The sequence below is a fragment of the Brachypodium distachyon genome, chromosome 2 (assembly GCF_000005505.3).
Source record: "Brachypodium distachyon strain Bd21 chromosome 2, Brachypodium_distachyon_v3.0, whole genome shotgun sequence".
Lineage (NCBI taxonomy): Eukaryota > Viridiplantae > Streptophyta > Magnoliopsida > Poales > Poaceae > Brachypodium > Brachypodium distachyon.
In genome coordinates, this window is record NC_016132.3 from 26718492 (window position 1) to 26738306 (window position 19815).

Consider the following 19815-nt stretch of genomic DNA (forward strand, 5'->3'; position numbering starts at 1 on the left):
TACATGTATTATAAGTAAAAAGAAACAAAGTGATTAGACCACTCTCAAATCATAGTATGTCAGTATCTTATGTCATATCACAATCTTATGTCATATCAGATGCACTAAAGAAGCTTACTGTTGTACTAAGATGTAATTTCTTCAATGGCTCGTATCTCAGTGTTGTATCTAAGCAAGTTATTATTTATTATGTTTTGTGAGAGAAGATTTTTATGGGTTTTCTTGGGTTTGGCACTAATATTCTTATCTAGATTATGACATTCATCCATCTCCTTCTTCATCAAATAGGATATCACGTCAGATTTTATCTAGATGGTATGCTTTAGACACGATAAATGGTGGGATAGTGGGAATTGCCATTATCTCTTAGTGTCATATAGCACTAAAGGTACATGAACTTGGTAGGTTAGAACAATTTAGTGCATAAACTTGCAAATCATGCATTTGCCACCTTAAATTCGGCAGACGATAACACTTTCAATCCAAATCATGTTTTAGAGCTCAAATATGCCATGTGGCAACAAAAAGTTCAAAGGTTTGTTTTAGCAAAGTTGTTACTCCAATAACTTCCAAATAACATCCTAAAGATTTCCTCATTTTCCGCAGTCCGGGCCTCGGTCCTTCTTTATTTTCCCATTTGAACAATCATTCCTTGTTCAGCGAGCTGGCCCACTACATCGATGAGCTCATCTAAAAAAAACTTGCCAAGGCTTTTTTTTGTGTTTTCAAACTCATATGTTGTTGGGACTTTTAACTCGCGTTATCGCGTACGACAAGCATGATGGCTCTTTAAGATTAGTGATTTTCGGAAAGGTTGAGGAACCTTTAGGGGATTATTTGAAAATTTTCATAGATGCAAGTTTGCTGAAAATTTCCATTAGAAGTTTCCTAAAAGCGTGGCTCATTTGGGCTAGAAGTGTTTGAGCTTGCGAACTTTAAGATGTTGAATGCACATTTACAAGTTTATGGACTAAATTATTTCCATCCGAAATTAATTTTAAAAAAAGTGATTAAAAGATAAAATCTATTACTATCTATTAAATTGGAGTTGGCGGTGATGGTACCGCCGTGGTAGCGATACGTCCCGCGCCCTCCTCCCTGGACCCTTCCCGATCCAACTCCTATCCCATACGTCAAACTCGCCGCTCCTGTTGCCTCTCGTCCGGTCGGCACTGCAGCCCAGCCCAGCACCCTGATCCCCCTTCAGGCCCACCAACCCCATCTCCCCTTCGGCCCATCTCCAACCTACAGCCTAGGCGCAGCACAACCCAGCTGCCTTGCAGACCATCTGTTGAATAAATACCCTGTCCGATGAACAATTTGTTGTATACCTGAAAATATTCTCATTTTGTACACATGTTCAGATTTCCTATTTACAACCTAGGTGTGCCGCCAATTGCAAGTCATGTAGTAGCCTAATCGCTTCAGCGGAGCCTTTTATTTTCTGTAGCAACGCATGGGATTTTGACTAGTCTAATACAATAGGAAAAACCGGCTTATGTTTTTCGTAAAAAGATCGTCCTTTAGTTAATTAAAAACAGACGAATTTTATTTATCCCATCCAATCTCTTCTAAGTCGGCAGTTATCTATTCTTATGTAGTATCGCCTCTAAAAAAACTTATCGCTCCGTAATTCCTAAAAAAAAAAACTTACTCGTACTACTCCATATTAAAAGACATATTCTCCTCTTTGAATCAGTGCGTGGCAATACTTTCGTTTTGACATATTCTCCTCTTTGAATCAGGGCGTGGCAATACTTTCGTTTCTTTTGATGTTTATAAACGCTAGTCGGCGTAGATGGTCATGCACTTGCCGACTCTTGTGTCACACTGCCACTATAGACACCACGGGGTCAAAACTCTCCGAAGAAAAGAAAAATGGTTCCTGCGGCGGCGGTGGAGGGGCTTGCGGCCTACCGGGCGGTGCTGCGGGCGGCGCGGCGGACGTTCTCAGGCGACCAGTTGATGCTGACGGAGTCTGCGGTGGAGATCCGGCGTCGCTTCGAGGATCACCGCGGTCTCGCGCCAGGATCGGACGACGCCGCCCGCGCCCTCTCCGAAGCCCGCGAGGCCGCACACTTCATCACCAACATGATCGTCCAGGCCCAACGCTCACCCTCCGGATCGTTCGGTACTACCACCATTGCCCGATCATCACATCACACGCTTGAATTTTATGCCTTGCTTTCTGTTTCAGATCTTAGGGTTTCAAAAGATTTCTTTGCGTATTCATCTTTAGAAGCAGTCATTGATTTGCTTTATGTGAGTTAGGGCTTTCAGCAGGCTTGATTTTGTGGTTAAGGATGGTAGGACCGTAGAAACAGGAGATGTTGACCCTAGTTCTGTGAGATAAATGTGGTGCTTGATAATCAGAGCGCTTCAGACAGTTACAGATTGGCTATTGTATCATTTGAATTTACTGAAACCGGTAAAAGTGCAGCCGCTCTTTGCTAGAAGGAGCAACATCCCTAGACAGCAACAATTAAGCGTGGAAAATACTTGGAGCACATTAGATTTGCTACTTATAAAGATGTGCTGCCACTTTACCATCGAAATGTATCAACTCTTGAGTACAAAGTACATACTGTCATTTTGAGCTACTGAAAGTATTTCAGCACAAATAGTAATGGCTAGTTTTGGTCTCATATTTGCTGGAACTCAAATCTTCAGTATCTCTTAACAGTAATTATGGTATTTAGATGTACCACTAGATGGAAATAATATAAATTCTCAATTTAGGCCATGATTTTATTGGATCGACATTTTGACTGGTTGGATTGGGCTTGCCCTTGCAACTGCTGAGTTTACGGGTTCATTTCTGGCTGAAATTTCAGTGGGAGATGGAATGCTAGACTCAAACTAACGCTACATATTTTATGATGCATATTGTGTACATCTGGATGACCTTCTCCTGCTTCAACTGAACAACAGCCCTGGAAGAACACAAGCATTAGGCCTTAGTATCAAGTTTGTAACTTGGTACAGTTGGAGGACAGAATATCAACGTGATGACTGTTATAGCCAAAGACATAAGGCCGCAATGTCTGTCCCCTTGGAAATTGAATTACCTATGTTAACCTGCAAAAGGAAACATGCAAAACTATCCCTTGGAAGGCGTTTTGAACTGATTCTATACCCTTAATGTCACTGGTTTTTCTGATTTATTATGTGAAAGGATTACTTTAGCACCGACAGAGTTGTTAAGGAACCGTGGACTTATATAGTTATTACATGTTTCTCTTTAGAAATCACTAATTTATCCTGAACAACTTACTTTTGTTTCCATCTCATTTGGTGTAAGAATAAGTGCCCTTTAACAGCTGATGTTCTTGGAAGAGTGCACACTTTCTGTTGATCAGTTTCAGTGATTTAGTTCTTGTTTTGGTCTTGGATGATGCCCATATTGCAATGCATATTTACAGGTCAGCATGGCAGTAATCTTGAATTTCTCTTTTCTTTATAAGTTGTTCCATTTGTTTAAAACCCTACTTAGTGACATACATAGTTAAATTATGAGTCAATCGTGTGAGCATTGCTCTTTAACTAGTTTACGTTTGAATGCCATATTTGTAGGTTATTAGTGATCATACTATTTAGTCTATTTTTTTTCCCAAGCATTGGCCCAAAGTGAGGAGTGTTGCAGTGCTCACAAAGTTATTGATGGGCAGAAAAACCTGGTGGCACAAATGTCTCCACTGTGTAAAAAGCTACAAGTGACTCGTTGAATATTCTAGTCACAACAATTAAAATATGCAATAATGGTCTTCTGTTTGTTACTCAAAAATAGTTTCATTAAATACCTTCTGTCACATGATTTTAGAAACTTGTTAGGGATGCAAGTGGGATCCTGTTTTGGTACCGCTTGTAGGCCACTAGAGACTTGCTAGTTCAAATTTTTTGTTCAAGATTTGGAGGCTGGCTTAGAAGTGGGGCATATGTGGGATACTGGGATCCCGCTTGCATCCCTACTTCTTATGTAACACAATCCTCTTAATAGTCGAAGGGTCCTTTAGGAACCAATTTCTACTTGTATGCGTCAAAAGAGTGTTTCCACTATCTCACCCATAGAATGTACCTTCTGCCTCGGGATCCATGCACATTCTCTTGCCTCGTGTGAGTAAATGTGTGGTGGGTGACATAGCGGAGACTGGAGACACTTGCCCACACATTCATAAAATCCAGTCGTATCCTTTTCATCTTCTTAACAATCCCACAACTGAATGGCATAAACACATGAAATTTGGTTCCTGTGAAAATAATCCAGTAGTGTTCTCCCTGCTTTCACTCCACAAGGATGCTGGCTCGAGCTTTAACACAATTATGGTATCAAGGTTTTCTCCTCTAAAGGGCAACAGGGAAGTTACACTTTGTACAGTGTGCACAATAAAGTGAGGAGAATCATCTAATGACAGGAATTCAAAAGGAGTCAAAAAAATTGTTTGATGATGTATATGGAAGTATCAACTCGAAAGCTGATCTATAGAAAGTGTTGTTATGGTGTACCTTTTTAATGTATGGAAATAGTGATTTTGAAGCTGAATATCATATTTTAATAAGATTGAATCTGAGGAATCACATGTCTTCTTTTCAATATCGCCTTCTTATCTCTGGTCCAAAAATGCACGAACAGGCTCAAAGGAGTGTAGCATTAGTCTATCCAACAAATCCACATGCTTCTTGCCCAAATAATCTACACTATTTGTAGTTTTGTAAAACTAATGGGATGGTGTTCCATAGTTATCGCTAATATTCTGGATTACAATGTCATAGTATTCCTTGGCCTTCTTTTGGTTGTAGCAATCCAGCAGTACTGCTCGTTGTATCTGGTCGAAGGTGGTCCAGGTTACACCTCATGCCAACACTAACACTGTGCAGGGTGCTAATGATGAAACAGCTGGTCTTTCCAGACAAGTCTTGGTTTTACTAGTGCTTTTCTTGTGGCGTCTTTATGTGGGTATCATTGTAATATTAGCCTGTGTGGAGAACCGTATTACTGACAGCTTCATGGTCCAGGGCAGCAGTCGTCCTGACATACCAATTCATTTCATATTTCGCCTTTTAATGGAGTGATACCATTATAGATACTACGGCATTACCACGAAGGTTGCAAATCTTTGATGTGTCATGTAAATGAAAGGGAATTTTGCTTTCATTGATTTGTCTTATTGAGGTTCTTATTGTGTAAATGACATTAGGAACTGCCACGTTGGTGGTTTCTGACAATTCATTTACTTGATGTTGCAGTTGTGAAGCCTGAGAAGGCACATGCTGGAGCTACACTTGAGATTCCTTCCGAGGAGATCCTGTCTAAGTTGAAATAGGGGAGGTGTTTAGCATTTGCCATACAAGTCTCAGACTCACCATGTCCAGGCTAGTTAATGAAGTCAGTTTGCATCATTTTTCTGTCTTGTGCTACTCAGTGGTCAACAGCAGCATAGCTGCAGCGCTTGCATTTTTTTAGTGCAAATCAACACATTTTGTCTAGTGTATCTTGAAAACAATTTCTGGAGGCACTATGTTACAGTATACTTGATGCAAGTCATGGGGACAATAAATCATCTCCCTAGATAATTCCATATGTATTTCATAGGATTTGCTGATTTATCATGTTCTGTTGTCATCATTCATCATTGTTATCATGTTTCACGCCAGCCGAAGTTTGAGACTTCTGATAGTATGTTTGATTTGAAGCTTTGAAATGATGGGAAAGTAGGCAAACAAAGGACATATTTTTGCATGCACCTGGGTTTTGTCTTGTCATGGCTATGTTTTGTTATGAACCTTAGATCTCTGATAGAGTTCTGTACTGCGAAGTAGCACTTGTACCTAATAGACATTGTTGAGGTGAACAATTCAGTTGTGCAGCTCTATTGTTCTGCAGTAGGTTATGTCCTAAACTTCCTGCGCTGCTGCAGGTTAGTTCAGTGAATGAGCTTTCTTATGTTTTTTTTTTTGTCAGAACTGCAGTCTTCACGGTTATATCTTTGGAAGTTAGCTCCATGTCATCATCGCAAAGAATGTTAGAAGTACCGTGACATGAGAGGATGACATGCGGGGCCAGAGGTCACATTTCAGTGACAATATTGCGTTTTGCCATCTTCCAATTCTTCGAAGAATATGTCATTTCTAATGGAGAATGCCATCTTACAACCATGAACCATGAAAGTTGTTGAGAGAGCCCAGCTTTGTTTCTACTTGGCATGCTGCGTGCAGTCTTTGCATTTGCATGGAATGGAAGCTCTGGATGGCCTCTGTCATCCGCATCTTCTCTCGTACGCTGTCCCCATGCTGCTTGCCGTTGCTACTATAGTACTACTATACTTGGTTTCAGGTCCAAGTCTCCGTGCTGATAATTGATTGTCCATCACTGCATGCTGCGCGCCCTCTGCAACTGCAAGTGCGTCGGACAATGCTTCCCTAAAGTCGATGATGCGTCACGGGTGTGCTTACCTAACGAACGATGAGTTCACGTGCAATTTGATTTTGGAAGTAAAAAAGGAAAACTGGGACATGGGGCGAACGGTCGTTGGACACTCTGTGTTCTCTCTTCCTCTCCAGCGGGGACAAAGATGGATTATCCCTTATAAATAATGCAAGTGGCGTGACGGAATGCAACAATCTGCAGCACCCACTACACGGAGCTTCCATTTACTCTGCAGTAAGCCCGTGCAGTGTAGTACAGATTCTCTTCCCGGAACGACTGCTGACATGACGGCGAGTACTTTCAGCAAAACTTGCAAGCTGCCACCCATGCCGTGCATGCATGATTTCTTCCTTCTTGTGCATTGGACGGAACGTGTACCGCTGTTTTTGGAAAGCACTGTTGTTGCTCTACCGGACAGTAGTAGCTAGTAGCTGAAAATTCTTGTTCCCAGTAACTGTTACTCCTACCTTTCCCCTCTCACTCCATTGATTTTGGCCTGCTCTCAGTTAGACGTTGCTTCCTGAGCTAGCTAGGGAATCTTGTGACCCATTTTGGAGGATTGTGTGGTGATCAAACTCCTCTGACCTTTTGTTGCTGTGGGGAGAAGCTCGTGATGTAGGGCAGCACCCTTGATTTTCTATCGCCCCCGTTTTGTGCGTATGTACGTAGCTCAAAAGACACACCTAGCTGACTATTCCCCCCACAACGTAGTGTTGCGTAAATCTGTCAGAATATTTTCAAGGTTGCAGATTCTTTCGATCTTTTGAGGCGTCAGCATGATTTTTTCTTCTTCCACCTTAAAAAAATATATTTTTTCATTTAGAAAAATAATACTCCCTCCGTCCAACAAAGATGTCTCAATTTTGATCAAATTTGAATGCACCTACACACTGAGTCATTTCTAAATAATCCAAATTTTAACAAACTTGTGACATTTTTTGTTTGACGGAGGAATTAAGATGGTTTCCTTTTCCGCGGTAAACAAGACGATCGACCAACCCACATATCCCAATTCCCCAATTGCAACGGCAATATAGAACGAACCAACGGTATTCTTGGAAGATCAAGTGGAGGGGTGCGTGACAGCATGAGTACACTACGGCCAGCTGGTTGTTAAACAAACCCTTCGCTAGGTTTTGTACGTTGCAAAAGGGCCGACACGTACAATCCAATAATTCCACGGTTGAGCCCCCCATTTGCATGCATCCAAGATTGGGGCCAAGATAGCCAGCTTGTGAGCCACCTTCTCTTCAATTTGTAGGCAAGCTAGAAACAAGACGCCACAAGAAATTGAGTGAACATGCATAAGGGTCCTTACTTTGCATTGCATGGTTTGATGCATTACTTATTTCCTATTCGTCATTAGCAACTGCAAAACACCTAGAGCTCCTGTGACATTTCAATCCAATCAGAGTTGTCAGTGCATTTCTAGCCAGTCTTTGTGTGGGATGAGTCTGCATGCGCACGATTGCAATGGATGTTTGAGGAGAAACCGAAAATCGATCTAAACCCCTGTCAAAAAACAAAATTGATCTAAACCGGCCTCATGAGAACTGTTCATCATTTCTTATCTCTGAAATTTGGAAAGCAGAAAGCAAAGTAATGTAAACACCAGGAGTATAGCTGGCTAGAAAGAAGATGAACGAAACTTCACCATCAGATCTCTACTTGTTTTCATTAAGTTGTTTACCATGCATGATAAATCCTCAGGCCTTGTTCCATTAGAGAAATCCTTCCAGGGATTGAGATGGATTGAAGAGAATTTGACCTCAACTCTCACTAATCCTTCCCGCAATCCACACGGGGATGGAAGTACCCGAATTCCTTAAGGCCTTGTTCGGTTAGACGAATCCCTGCTGGGATTGAAGCGGATTGAATGGAATTTGAGCTGAAATTTTGTCAATCCTTCCCATTCCCCATCGGGATGGGAGTAACCGGACGGGTCCTAAGAGCAACTCCAGCAGGGAGACCCATTTTGTGTCCGTTTTGAGCTCATTTTAGTCCGCTGTCCGTTTTGGGTCTGCCATTGTCCCCAATGAGACCACCCATTTGGTCCACTTTATTACTCATGGACATGCGGGCCAGGAAGAAAAAACGAGCAAAGTGCGGACGAGCGCAGTGCAAAAGACACTGTCCGCCCCGACCCAAACCCGGAGCAAATCTTGGTTGGAAATGAGTCGCTTCCGGACAAAAATCAGAAAAGTAAATCCTTTTGGCCCAAACGGCCAAATGGGTCTTCCGCGCGCTGGTGTTGCCCTGACGAAGTAGTACTCCATGAACTGATCATACTGTTCCTCCTTTTGTTCATTAAGTACAGACAGTTGTAAACACTCAGTTGTCAGAAATTTTCGAGAACCACCCCACGTACCTGGTGATGAAAGAACATATAGGATTCCATTCACGGGCGGGCTCAATTTATTAGCATTTGTAAACGAGCAGGATCGTCTGCCGTTCGAGATGCCCGCTTGTCCGATGGTTGAGACGGCACATCATGTGTGAGTGATCTTGGTTTTGTCGTCCTAAATCAACTTTTTATAGTTCAGCCACCGCACACCGATCAGCGACCATCGCGCACCGATCTACAGCCCCCCTGCCGACGAGCTCAAGACGATACACCACCTACCACCATCCACCCTACGTGGTGAGATTTATGAGTTGAAACTTCAATAATAATATGAAGACTGTGTGCATCGATTGATACAGAGGCCAGAGGAACTTCCTCCTTATCGAAAAAAACCCACGTTTATCGATAAAAACAGTTAACGTCTACAACATCGAACATTCGAATGGCACTAACAACTCTACAAGCTAGAGACAGGGGCGGAGCTAGTCAGGCTCTCCCTAGTGCTCGTGAACCAGGGTCAAGGGAGAAAATTAGTAGTGTGTAAGTGCTGTAGTTACATAGTGAACCAGGTTATATTAGAAAAGGTGCACCATGCATCCATTTTGCTGTGTAGATGTTAATGTTGTGCACCTGGGTTATTTTCCTCTAGCTCCGCCCCCGGCTAGAGACGGCGGCCGTTTCGACCGTCAGTGTTCATGGGGTTCCTGCAATTACGATCGATCAATAAGTGTTTACACATGGACGCCGGCCGGGGCTACTCTTGCCAATACGACTGTACACACGGACACCAAACAACCCTCGTACGGGATTACTCTATCCACAATGTACGGAGGCGGGTGCATGCATGTAGGCCGATCAGGTGTGACCCAGAGGAAGAATCGACCTGAGTAAAACGATTTTTTTGACCGGGCCCAGAACGTGCCTTAGTTAAATTCATCATAAAGTTTCGTTAAAATTCGCGCGATTTCTAAACAGGTTCCATCCAAACGCGATGTTCCTACCACGTGCAAGCGCAGGTGCAGGCCGCATGCAGTCTGACTTCCCTGGCTACGTCATCTCCCTGCATGCCCTCCCCTCCCCCGGCATGAGTTCCAATCCAGCTGATTAAAGTAGTACTAGTTTTTTGGTTTGGTTCCATGCAGGAACACCACTCATTATTCTAATTAATGGTCAAACATGAAACTAACATTGAAACACTAGTTTCATTTAGGACACAAATATTTTCATTGGCCATATATATGAAATTTTCATTGAAACACTACCGTTTCAATCGGCAAAGAGTTAAACTTATTCTTATATGATTGAAATTATATAAAAAAGTTTCATTGATACACCAATGTTTTAATCGGCAATCCTTAGGACACTAATGTTTCAATCGTTAAATTATATTTCAAACCTCTGTAAAACACATTGTTTCAACTTTGTTGTTTTGACCCGATACTTTTTCTAACGGCTCGCATATGTAAGATGAGCCCATGCAAAATTTCACGTCAATCGAAATTAGTTTACTACCTCTTTTAATTTAAACAAAATTTGAATCCCACTGATTTCTGGAATTTCGAACTTGTTCGGAATTTTTCGAAACTTTTTTTGTAGGTGGGAAACACCATCTTAAACAAATACTCAAATTTTCATCAAATTATGAGTTTGTTTGGACCGTCAAAAATCAAATTATAAGCATTGCCTTCACCAAACAGCACCTGCGTCTGTCTTGGGTTGCTGGGATGCACGTCCGCCCAACACCACACCACGTGAGGTCCCTGGGACCTGCCGCTCGCTGCCGCCACACCCACTTTTGGATATGCACAATAAAAATCGCAGAACCTACAAACATAAGCACGAATCTCGGATAAGAAAACCAACCGAAGTTTCGATAGGTCCGGACCGATAAATGTAAATTAGAAATTTCGTCCATCTGAGACTACCAAAGTCGTTATTAATTAATGGAGCGTTAATTAATTTACTTCTCACTGCATGCACGGACTCTGGAAATTCCTTCATTCATTTAACGGCAACATCCAATTAAGCCACCTCCTCACTGGCTCTCTGTACGTAATCCACACTCATCTCCGCAGCATGCATGGACCAGCGCTAGCTAACCTCCCGTACCTACCTACCAACATTGTATCCGTCCATGCGCGCCAACAAAGCGCATGCGTATGCTCTCTCCTCCCTCATGCAGGCTCTTATCTCTCCAAGAAGAGACAAGAGCGCGCGCGCAATGCCGCCGCCGCCGCCGATGACATCGCCAGCAGCGTCATCGACGACGACGGCCGCCGCGGCTAATAAGTTCCCGTCGCACAGCTCCATCTGCGCCCTCATCTCCTTCCTCCACCACCACCTCCGCGCGCTCCTCGCCGACCCGCCCGCGCTCCTCGCCACCCGACGCCGCTGCGCCGCCCTGCTCACGCCGCCCCCGCCGCTCTCAACCTCCACCTCCACCTCCGAAGAAGACGCCGCCGTCCTCGCGGCGCTCCACGGCGCCATCGGCTCGCTCCCCTCCTCCGGAGACGCGGACGGCGCCGTGGAGGCGGCGCTGCAGGCGCCGGCGCTGCTGCCGGAGGAAGGGGAGACGGCCGGGGTGGACAACCGCCGCGTGGCGGCCTGCGCCTACTTCTGCCTGGCCCTGGCGCAGCAGGAGGCCGACGCGTGGCAGACGGCCGTGCACTTCTTCCAGGCCGTGCTCGTCTGCCCCGCCGCCGCGGCCCAGCTCGCGCCCCCGGAGCTCTGGGCCGGGCTGTTTGATGACGTCGAGGGCCCAGACGCGGCGCGCAGGGCGGCCAGGAAGTACAAGGACTGGCTCATGTACTACAGGGTCGTCGCCTCCTCCTCCGCCGAGGCGCCGGACGTTGCCGGGTGAGTACGTGTGAGCCGTTGCCGAGGCGGGAAATTAACCGAGTTTTACCGCCACGTACGGTTATAACTGTACATACGCCTGACAGTACGATTTTATACATTTATGCGTACGTATATGCGTATTTACGTTAGACGGTAGTGATACTGGTACAGTGACGAGGAGACTGGAAAGTGAGCTTTTTTATGGCAGGGCTGTCATGTGTTTGCAGCTGCAGTAGGGACGTTGACATGTTACTTTTTCGTGGAACAGAGATTTTGGTACAGCCTTTTCGTCCGGGGTCTCTTTCACCTTTTGCCCCTGTTTATTCCTTTGCTATTTTCTTCTGTGCGTGGCTTTGAATTGATGCTTTTTTTTTCAAAGATAAAGGACTCGTTTTTCACCATTTGCATTATGGTCGTATTTCGTTGAGGGTGGCTAAAGGAAAGTCTTCTTTACCATACCTTGCAAACATTTTGACCAAAACAAGCTTGCACGTCAAGAGGAACAAAGTGGACTAATTTTGTATGAATAGTGTAGATTCATTTTGATATCTGAAATTTTGAACATGTTGGTTTGGTACAATGTTAGGAAAATATTCCAGATTTTTTATGTCTGTTTCCGAATTTTATTTCAACTGTTCCATGCCAACTCCTGCGTCCCAAAAAGACTGATTTCCAAAAGAGATGATCGAGGATCATCTTTCTCATTCCCTTTGCCCAACCTTTCATTCCCTTGGTTTCCTGTAGAGAGCATTGTGCAGGTCATGGGCATTTGGGCACAAACCTGCACTTTTCTCTAGCATGTCTCGACGATGTGGCAAAAGGAAAAAGAGGGAGATATACTGACCCTTTGCCAAAAGGGATTCTAAAAAGGAACTGTCTGACACACCTTTTTTACCAGCGTGCAATCTCCAAATTCCTGACGAATTCTTGAAGCAAAGCAAAGATTCTCCACTAGCAGCTTGAGACAAGCATGCACACTAAACCACCCTGACCCACACCTGCATGCCTGCATAATGTTAACACCATCCAGAGAGATCGTCTTGAGTAATGCTACTGCTATATATAGCTCGAAACCTGTAGATGAATCCATGGTTTCAGAATACTTTCCATTTTCTGTACTCCACACTAGTAAGTAGTAACACTTGTCTCTTTGTCCTTAATATATCTATACATCCATGAGCAGGTACCTTGACTTAGGAAAATCTGCAAGCTCTGCCATTCCAAGATGGCCAAATGTCTCAGACTCAGAGGCAAGCGCCCTGTTTTTGCATACATGTCTTGATATAGTGCAATGCATATGGAGAAGTGTTGAGATGTTACCTGCACTTGAGAGCTGAAGTGCACTTGACACTTTTGCAGGAGAGGACAATTCAGTCGGTTGTTGGCCAAGTTAAGAGCACGGCCTTCGTCTCCAACTTCAGCGGTCATGGTGGCTTGGCCGAGCTGAAGGATTTTCTGAGCTGCGCAGACCAAGAGTTTGACGATGCCAAGGGGAGCTCTGACAGCAGGTGCCTACATGAGATGCTTGAGGAGTCCCAGTCTGACTCGCCAGTTTCCTTCTACTCACATCTTGATTCGACTGAAGCAAGCGACAATGAGGTATTCGAGTACTGATTGCAAATTATAATGGTGTTGAGAGTTCAGTGTTCCCATTTTTTGAACTCTGGTCTAAGATAGTTATCAAAAGAACAGCTACTGTTGCGCAAAAAAGTTAAAATGAACAGCTACCAGAGATGTGATTTTAGTTTCCCAAAAAAGATACTCCCTCCGTCCCATATTAAGTGACTCGAATTTGCCCAAATATGGTTGTATCTATGGCTAAAAAGTGTCTAAATGTATACATATAATAGAAACAGTATGGGACGGAGGGAGTAGAAGTGTAAGAAGACCATGATTAACTGAATACTAACAGTACTGAAAGCAAGACAACTATTACTGTAATCCTTCCCTGCACTCGTAAGCAGGACTACATATTCATAATATTAATATGTGGGGTAACAGGCTTTGTACCTTAATTGCAACAAAGAAAAGCCCTTAGAATTTAATGGCATCTAATTCATCTAAAGCAGGCAGCTCCACATGAGAAAGGAAGGTCAGCAAAGATTATGCCTATCGATGCAGATTTCTTGTCAACTAAACTCCACGAAAGGTACTGCATTCTGACTCCATCTGTTATACTTCTGTTTATTGCTATCCTAATGCATTCTTTGTGCTGAGTAGATCATGTCACAAGAAGAGTCTTACTTGGTGCACTTCTCCTGAAAATGCAATGATATACGCTCCTGAATCTCCACTTTACATTGTCGATGGCAGCGAGATGCAACCAAACTACTTACAGTCAAGCAGATCACATGGCTCAATGCACAATCCATCAAATTCAGTCCTAGATCCCCAGAATGCAGACTCATACTCTGCGTCCAACTATTTCAACAAGGATGACATGTCTCCACAATGCACACCCAGGCATGATCTCAGATGCTTCAGCAACTTCTCAACCAAATTCATTAAGAGAAGTGCTCTAACCGACATAGTTTCCCGAGGAAGCATGAGTAGGAAATTCAAAGCTTTCTCAAACAGCGACGGCTGGAGTGATGTTAGCTCACGCTGCGGAAATAACAGCCAGTTAGATTTTCTTGAAAGGTTTGAAATTGCAGTATCAAAATTATTGGTTTCAGATGGGCTAGAAAACTGCCTAGATGCTGGCTCAGAAGTCACGACAATATGGCAGCTGCTGAACCATACTACTGAAGTGAGACACAAGTCATCAGTAAGGCAAGACATCCTTGACCAACTGCTTGACAGCATTTCGACAGCTAAAAAGGATAAAGTGATTAGAGCATCAGTTTATGTTCTACTGCTTATGATATCTGAAGATAGGAGTGTAATGAGAGGCATTAAGAGGAAAGATTTCCATTTATACAATTTAGCCACTGCACTGAAGAGAAATGTGCATGAAGCGGCAATTCTGATATATTTATTGGATCCTTCACCTTCAGAGATAAAAAACTTGGAGCTGTTGCCTTCACTTTTACATGTGGCCTGTAATTCCACCACCCAAAAATGGCCTATATTGCTTCCACTGACACCAACATCAGCATCAATAGCTCTCATTGAGATTCTAGTGACAGCATTCGACTATGTAACAAATAATGTCCACTTGGCCACCATCAGCTCTCCTCCTATTCTCTCTAAGCTTGTTGATGTTGCAAAGAACAATAACTTGGAAGAAGGAGTGGCCTTGGCAGCTATTCTCATCAGGTGTGTGCGACTTGGCGGAAACTGCAAGAAGTTCTTAACACAGGCTACTCCAATGGAACCTTTCTTTCACCTTCTGAGAAGAAAAGAGCAGCGTGCCAAGTGTGCTGCACTTGAATACTTCCACGAGATTCTTCAGATTCCTCGGTATGATCCACACCCTCGTAAGGTTCAATTTATAAAATCTTTACCCAAACAGTTTGTTCAAGTCCGTTAACCTTCAGGTCCTCAGCGAATTCATTGCTGAAAGAAATCCGACAGCTAGGAGGCATCACTATTATGCATACATTGATGGCCTGTCTCCATCAAACTGAACCTGAACATCAGGTTTTAGCAGCTAATCTGCTCCTTCAATTGGACATGCTGGTAATACAACTGTCCCAGATACTCCTAATCTGAACAATCATTTATGATCCAAAGAAACAACAGATGAAATGTTGCACACTAGCTAGAATAATTTTAAGAGTCACAATGCATTCTTTAAACAACCATCTTTCTTAAGAGGTGCCTTCTCCAATCTTAGGTTGGTATTTACCTTCTCTTCTTCCTATTAATAAAATGAGGCAGAGCTCCTACCCTTGATTCCAAGAAGAAAAATATCTTATGCTCCAAATATGTCTTTAAACAACCGCAGCATAGTAGTGACCCTGATTTGTCCGAGATTGCATTTTATTATCCTGTTTTGGCAGGGAAAACAAGATGGAACGAGTGTTTTCAAAGAAGAAGCGATGGAGGTCCTATTGGAGTCTCTATCAGCTCAAGAAGATTCTACTGCACAGGCACTAGCAGCATCTTTTCTTTCTAATCTTGGAGGGACTTATTCCTGGTCAGGAGAATCCTACACTGCTGCATGGCTCTCGAAGAAAGCTGGTCTCACAAAAAGATCTCACAGAAATATGATCAGAAACATCGACTGGCTTGATACTTGCCTTCAGGTCAAGTATAAAAATATTCATTCCTTTGGCCAGCACAACAGAAACTAACATTAAAAATTGACAAATAAGAGTACAATATGATGCAGGATACAGCAATAAACTCATGGAGCAGTAAATGTGCACGGACAATTATAAGAATAGGAGCACCAGTTATCAGTACTTTGGCCAAAGGATTGCAAAGCAAGGTGAAGGGAACCTCACATGACTGCCTAGTATGTGTTGCATGGCTTGGATGTGAGCTGGCTTCCCTTGGTGAAAATGATATAAGACATTCTGCTTGTGAGATCTTGTTGCATGACATAGTGAGCCACCTTCATCCGGGATGTGAGCTTGATGAAAGGGTTCTAGCGTGCATGTGTGTTTATAACTACACCTCTGGAAAAGGTAAAGAAGGTTTCATATTACTAAGTTTTAGACTTATAGGTGAATTGTTTGGCGGCATTGACTAACTAGTACATTGTATATCATGAAGATTTTGGAATATGAAGACCAACTAGCCTAAGTGTGTAACATAGGATTAGTCAAAGCAATATATTCTAATTAGTGGTTTATTTCCGTAACTCCAGGGAAGCAAAAGTTAATGAGCTTGTCAGAGGGTTCACGAGAATCTCTTAGGAGGCTTTCACCATTGACATGGATGGCTGAAGAGTTGCTTCAAGTTACAGATTATTACCTTCCCAGGAAACCAGTGAGTACAGTAAAAATTTAAATCCTGTTGAATTTTTGCATTTTCCTTTCTTTCTGAATCAGAACTGATGAACAAAACATTCACAATTCATGTTCTTCAACATAGAATGAATGTAACTCTAGACTAGGCTAAGTAATAGAGGGAATCAGTATTAAAGTAGATCTACTTATAAAAGGAACTAAGCTTGTATTTATCAGTTAAGCATGGTCCTTTTGTCCCTTGTAATCTGATGAAGACTGAAGTGCTTTCGGATTTTCTGGAAGCTATAGCCTATACTGCAATCGTAATAAGAATGGACACTAGTTTGCCCTTTCAGAGCTTTAGTTTTACATGAAATCTAATTATCTGAAGTTGTCAGTGCAGCGTGTATCATGTGTACATACACAAATCCTAGAGATTGGTCAACCTGGCAATGGAGCAGCAACTGCTATCACATTCTTTAGAGGGCAGCTCTTCGTTGGTTATTTCAATGGCACAATCAGGGTAATGATATCCTCCATATCTCAGTGAAGTTGCGAACTCGAGTCCAAAGAATAATTAGACACGTCTTAATAATTTAATATGAAAATATTTAGTTCACAGAGAAACGACCTATGATTTTTTTAACCTCAAAACAACATAATAATATTTCTATACTATTATTCCTAATTCTTATACAGGCATGGGATATAAAAGACCAGAGAGCAGTAAACATTAGAGAGATTACAGAGCACAAGAAAGCGGTCACTTGCTTTGCACTATCAGAAACTGGAGAAAATCTGTTGAGCGGATCAGCTGACAAATCTATTCGGGTAGGAAATGCAATCAATCACGAAAGAAAAGTAATCACAAATGGTTAACTAAGATGCTCCTTTGTTTGGGTCAAAAATATGTTCCATTGCAGGTATGGAAAATGGCACAGCGCAAGCTTGAGTGTGTTGATGTGATTCAAATAAAAGAGGCTGTACACAAGTTTGATGTTTACAGTGACAAAATTATTGTACTTACACAGAAAAATGTACTCAAGGTGCAAATTTGCTTACTATGGTCTTAGTAATTTTCTTTCTCAATGAATGGAATGTATAGCAATAACAAATTTTCTGGTTTGAATTTCTTTTACTTCCGCAGTTCTGTTGTTCATCAAGAAGCACTCAAACATTTTACAAGAGCAAGCATGTCAAATCTCTAGCTCTAGCTCACAGCAAAGCTTACCTCGGCTGTGGAGACTTGAGTATACAGGTCAGATTTGTTATTACAATGACGGTACTATCATCTAGAAACATGGCATCTAAAACATAAACATATCCTCAGGAATTAGATGTATCCGTAGAATCGAGGATTGAGATAAGGATGCCTACAAGAAGCTGGAGAATCAGTAAACAACCCATTAGCTCCATTGTAGTATATAAAGATTGGATGTATTGTGCTGGTTCTCAAGTGGAAGGATCTGCCATGAAGGTAATGATCAAAGTTGATATCTAAAAGCCATCACATGAAAGGTAAATTGCTAACCATGGTACTGTAACACAGGACTGGAGAAGGAGATGCAAGCCAACGATGACAATGCCAATACCAAAGGGAACAAATATAAATGCAATGACAGTGGTGGAGGATTTCATCTACTTGACCTGCAATAAAAGCCCTAGTATCATTCAGGTGATTAGATTATTATTGTTTCTTTATTTTAAGGAAAGGCTGTTATTATTATTTTGGTCACACTGGTTGCATAATCTTTGCATCAATAAGCAACAGGTGATACTAGAACATCTCCTTTACTCTCATATCTTAGATTACAATACAGAGCTTGCCAATCTGATTATGCTTCTGCTTATGGACCCCAACAGATATGGTTGAGAGAGAAGCAGCAGAAAGTTGGAAGGCTATCTGCAGGGAGCAAGATAACAAGCATTTTCACTGCAAACGATATCATTTTCTGCGGAACTGAAAGCGGGTTAATCAAGGTCAGTAGCATACTACCGATCTTGCTAAGATGACATTCATATTCAACTAGCACTTACACCGAGAATAAAATGCACCCTGTTGCAACTACAGGCATGGATCCCTTTGTGAAGGGCAGAGAAGAACAAGGAACAGAACAGAAGATGAATCAACTTTGTAAATGCAGAGCGCGTACAGAAAAAGGAAAAGAAAAAAGGCATACCATTTCGTTGTACAGGCCACCCTCCGGAGGACGCAGCAGTGCAGCTGGTGTTCTCCTGCTTCAGAATGACTCGTACCTTCACAATGTAAATAGTGATTTTGTGAGTTTTTTCTCCGAGTCTGAGATGATAACGATTGTGCATGTTAATACTTGATACTGTCTCCTTCATGACGATTTTCATAAATTCCCGTAGCATAGTAGAACCGTGAAACTAAGCTTGGGCATTTCCAGCAGCCAAGATGGCCAAAGAACTGCAGAATTAGAGCTCAACATGCCAGCCAGCATTCCAGCTATCAGGAGCAAACTTGAATGCATGCTGGTGCTGATGTGCCAGTGGCAGCCCGTAGGGGCATTCCGACGAACACCGTGAGGGTGTGCTGTGGCAAGTCCGTCGGGGCATTCGGACGAACACCTTGAGTGCGTGCCGTGCTCCTCGAGAAACAGTTTGCCCTCCCTCGGCCGGCGGTGCCTGACCATCGCGGGCTCTTCCGCTCGTACATGCCTGATGCCTCCCAGGCCAGCACGCGCAACGCCGGGCTAACCAAGAGCTCTAGAAGCTTGGGGCTGTTCGGGGCATCATACCATTTGAACGGAGTGTCGAGCGATATCAAGTTCCGTTTTCGTAGAGACGGACGGCCCAGAGCAGAGCCACGGGTGGTATCTACAGCCACCGTGGTAACCATCAATTTCCTCAGAGACATGCTAATACGTGGGTCCACTGCATTAGAGACTGATGATTAGGAGAAAATGTGTCAGCCTTTTTTCACAATTTTTTCTTTCCCACCTTTTGTCTAATAGATTTCGTTTCTTTTATACATAAAATTTTAGAGAGCTGCTTATTTCTTTTGTATTAATTTGACTCGTTGGTATGTATTACAGTACGTCAGGTACATATGCACTAGACGATGGTACATAAACAAATTTGCTTAGTAAAATGTACACAAAGACACGCCGCTGCAAAATGTAAAATGTACACAAATGAACAAATTTGTTTCTTTTGTGCATAAAATTCAAAGTACGTTAGATGTTAAGGGTAGACAAAGACATATCAAAGTACACCATGTCAATATATACCTGGTACCTCGTTGTTTTAATTACATCAATCATACATTGTTAATCTAAAATTTAGAAAATAAGGTAGATGTTAAATGTAACACGAACTTACATCAAAGTGAGTACTCCATGATCTAA

At 42.6% G+C, this 19815-nt stretch overlaps 2 protein-coding genes across 4 annotated transcripts; both read left to right on the forward strand.

Moving 5' to 3' along the window:
- The first annotated feature begins 1791 nt into the window (after positions 1–1791).
- Positions 1792–5646, forward strand: LOC100833384 (mitochondrial zinc maintenance protein 1, mitochondrial). Of its 2 annotated transcripts, none has more exons than XM_024459970.1 (2): positions 1792–2131; positions 2932–3335. In XM_024459970.1, exons 1-2 carry the CDS (start codon positions 1879–1881, stop codon positions 2952–2954), a joined length of 276 nt encoding a protein of 91 aa, XP_024315738.1. In that variant the 5' UTR covers positions 1792–1878; the 3' UTR covers positions 2955–3335. The 2 variants fall into 2 exon arrangements, with proteins under 2 accessions (XP_024315738.1, XP_003568617.1); XM_003568569.4 differs by lacking the exon at positions 2932–3335 and adding an exon at positions 5245–5646 and having other exon boundaries at positions 1800–2131.
- A 5241-nt stretch (positions 5647–10887) lies between these two features.
- Positions 10888–18835, forward strand: LOC100827665 (putative E3 ubiquitin-protein ligase LIN-1). Of its 2 annotated transcripts, none has more exons than XM_014899807.2 (17): positions 10888–11624; positions 12790–12856; positions 12966–13205; positions 13673–13755; positions 13827–15008; positions 15086–15227; positions 15551–15796; positions 15883–16180; positions 16363–16484; positions 16848–16967; positions 17144–17275; positions 17368–17490; positions 17592–17702; positions 17775–17921; positions 17994–18119; positions 18308–18424; positions 18516–18835. In XM_014899807.2, exons 1-17 carry the CDS (start codon positions 10903–10905, stop codon positions 18531–18533), a joined length of 3996 nt encoding a protein of 1331 aa, XP_014755293.2. In that variant the 5' UTR covers positions 10888–10902; the 3' UTR covers positions 18534–18835. The 2 variants fall into 2 exon arrangements, with proteins under 2 accessions (XP_014755293.2, XP_014755294.2); XM_014899808.2 differs by having other exon boundaries at positions 13676–13755.
- Positions 18836–19815: the final 980 nt, after the last annotated feature.

Bases quoted from the DNA above. Each gene is read 5' to 3' on its own strand.
- LOC100827665 (XM_014899807.2), top strand. From the start codon at position 10,903: ATGCGCGCCAACAAAGCGCATGCGTATGCTCTCTCCTCCCTCATGCAG. The intron at 11,625-12,789 runs GTGAGTACGTGT...ATCCATGAGCAG, and splicing joins GAGGCGCCGGACGTTGCCGG to GTACCTTGACTTAGGAAAAT. The intron at 12,857-12,965 runs GCAAGCGCCCTG...ACACTTTTGCAG, and splicing joins CAAATGTCTCAGACTCAGAG to GAGAGGACAATTCAGTCGGT.
- LOC100833384 (XM_003568569.4), top strand. From the start codon at position 1,879: ATGGTTCCTGCGGCGGCGGTGGAGGGGCTTGCGGCCTACCGGGCGGTG. The intron at 2,132-5,244 runs GTACTACCACCA...TTGATGTTGCAG, and splicing joins CTCACCCTCCGGATCGTTCG to TTGTGAAGCCTGAGAAGGCA.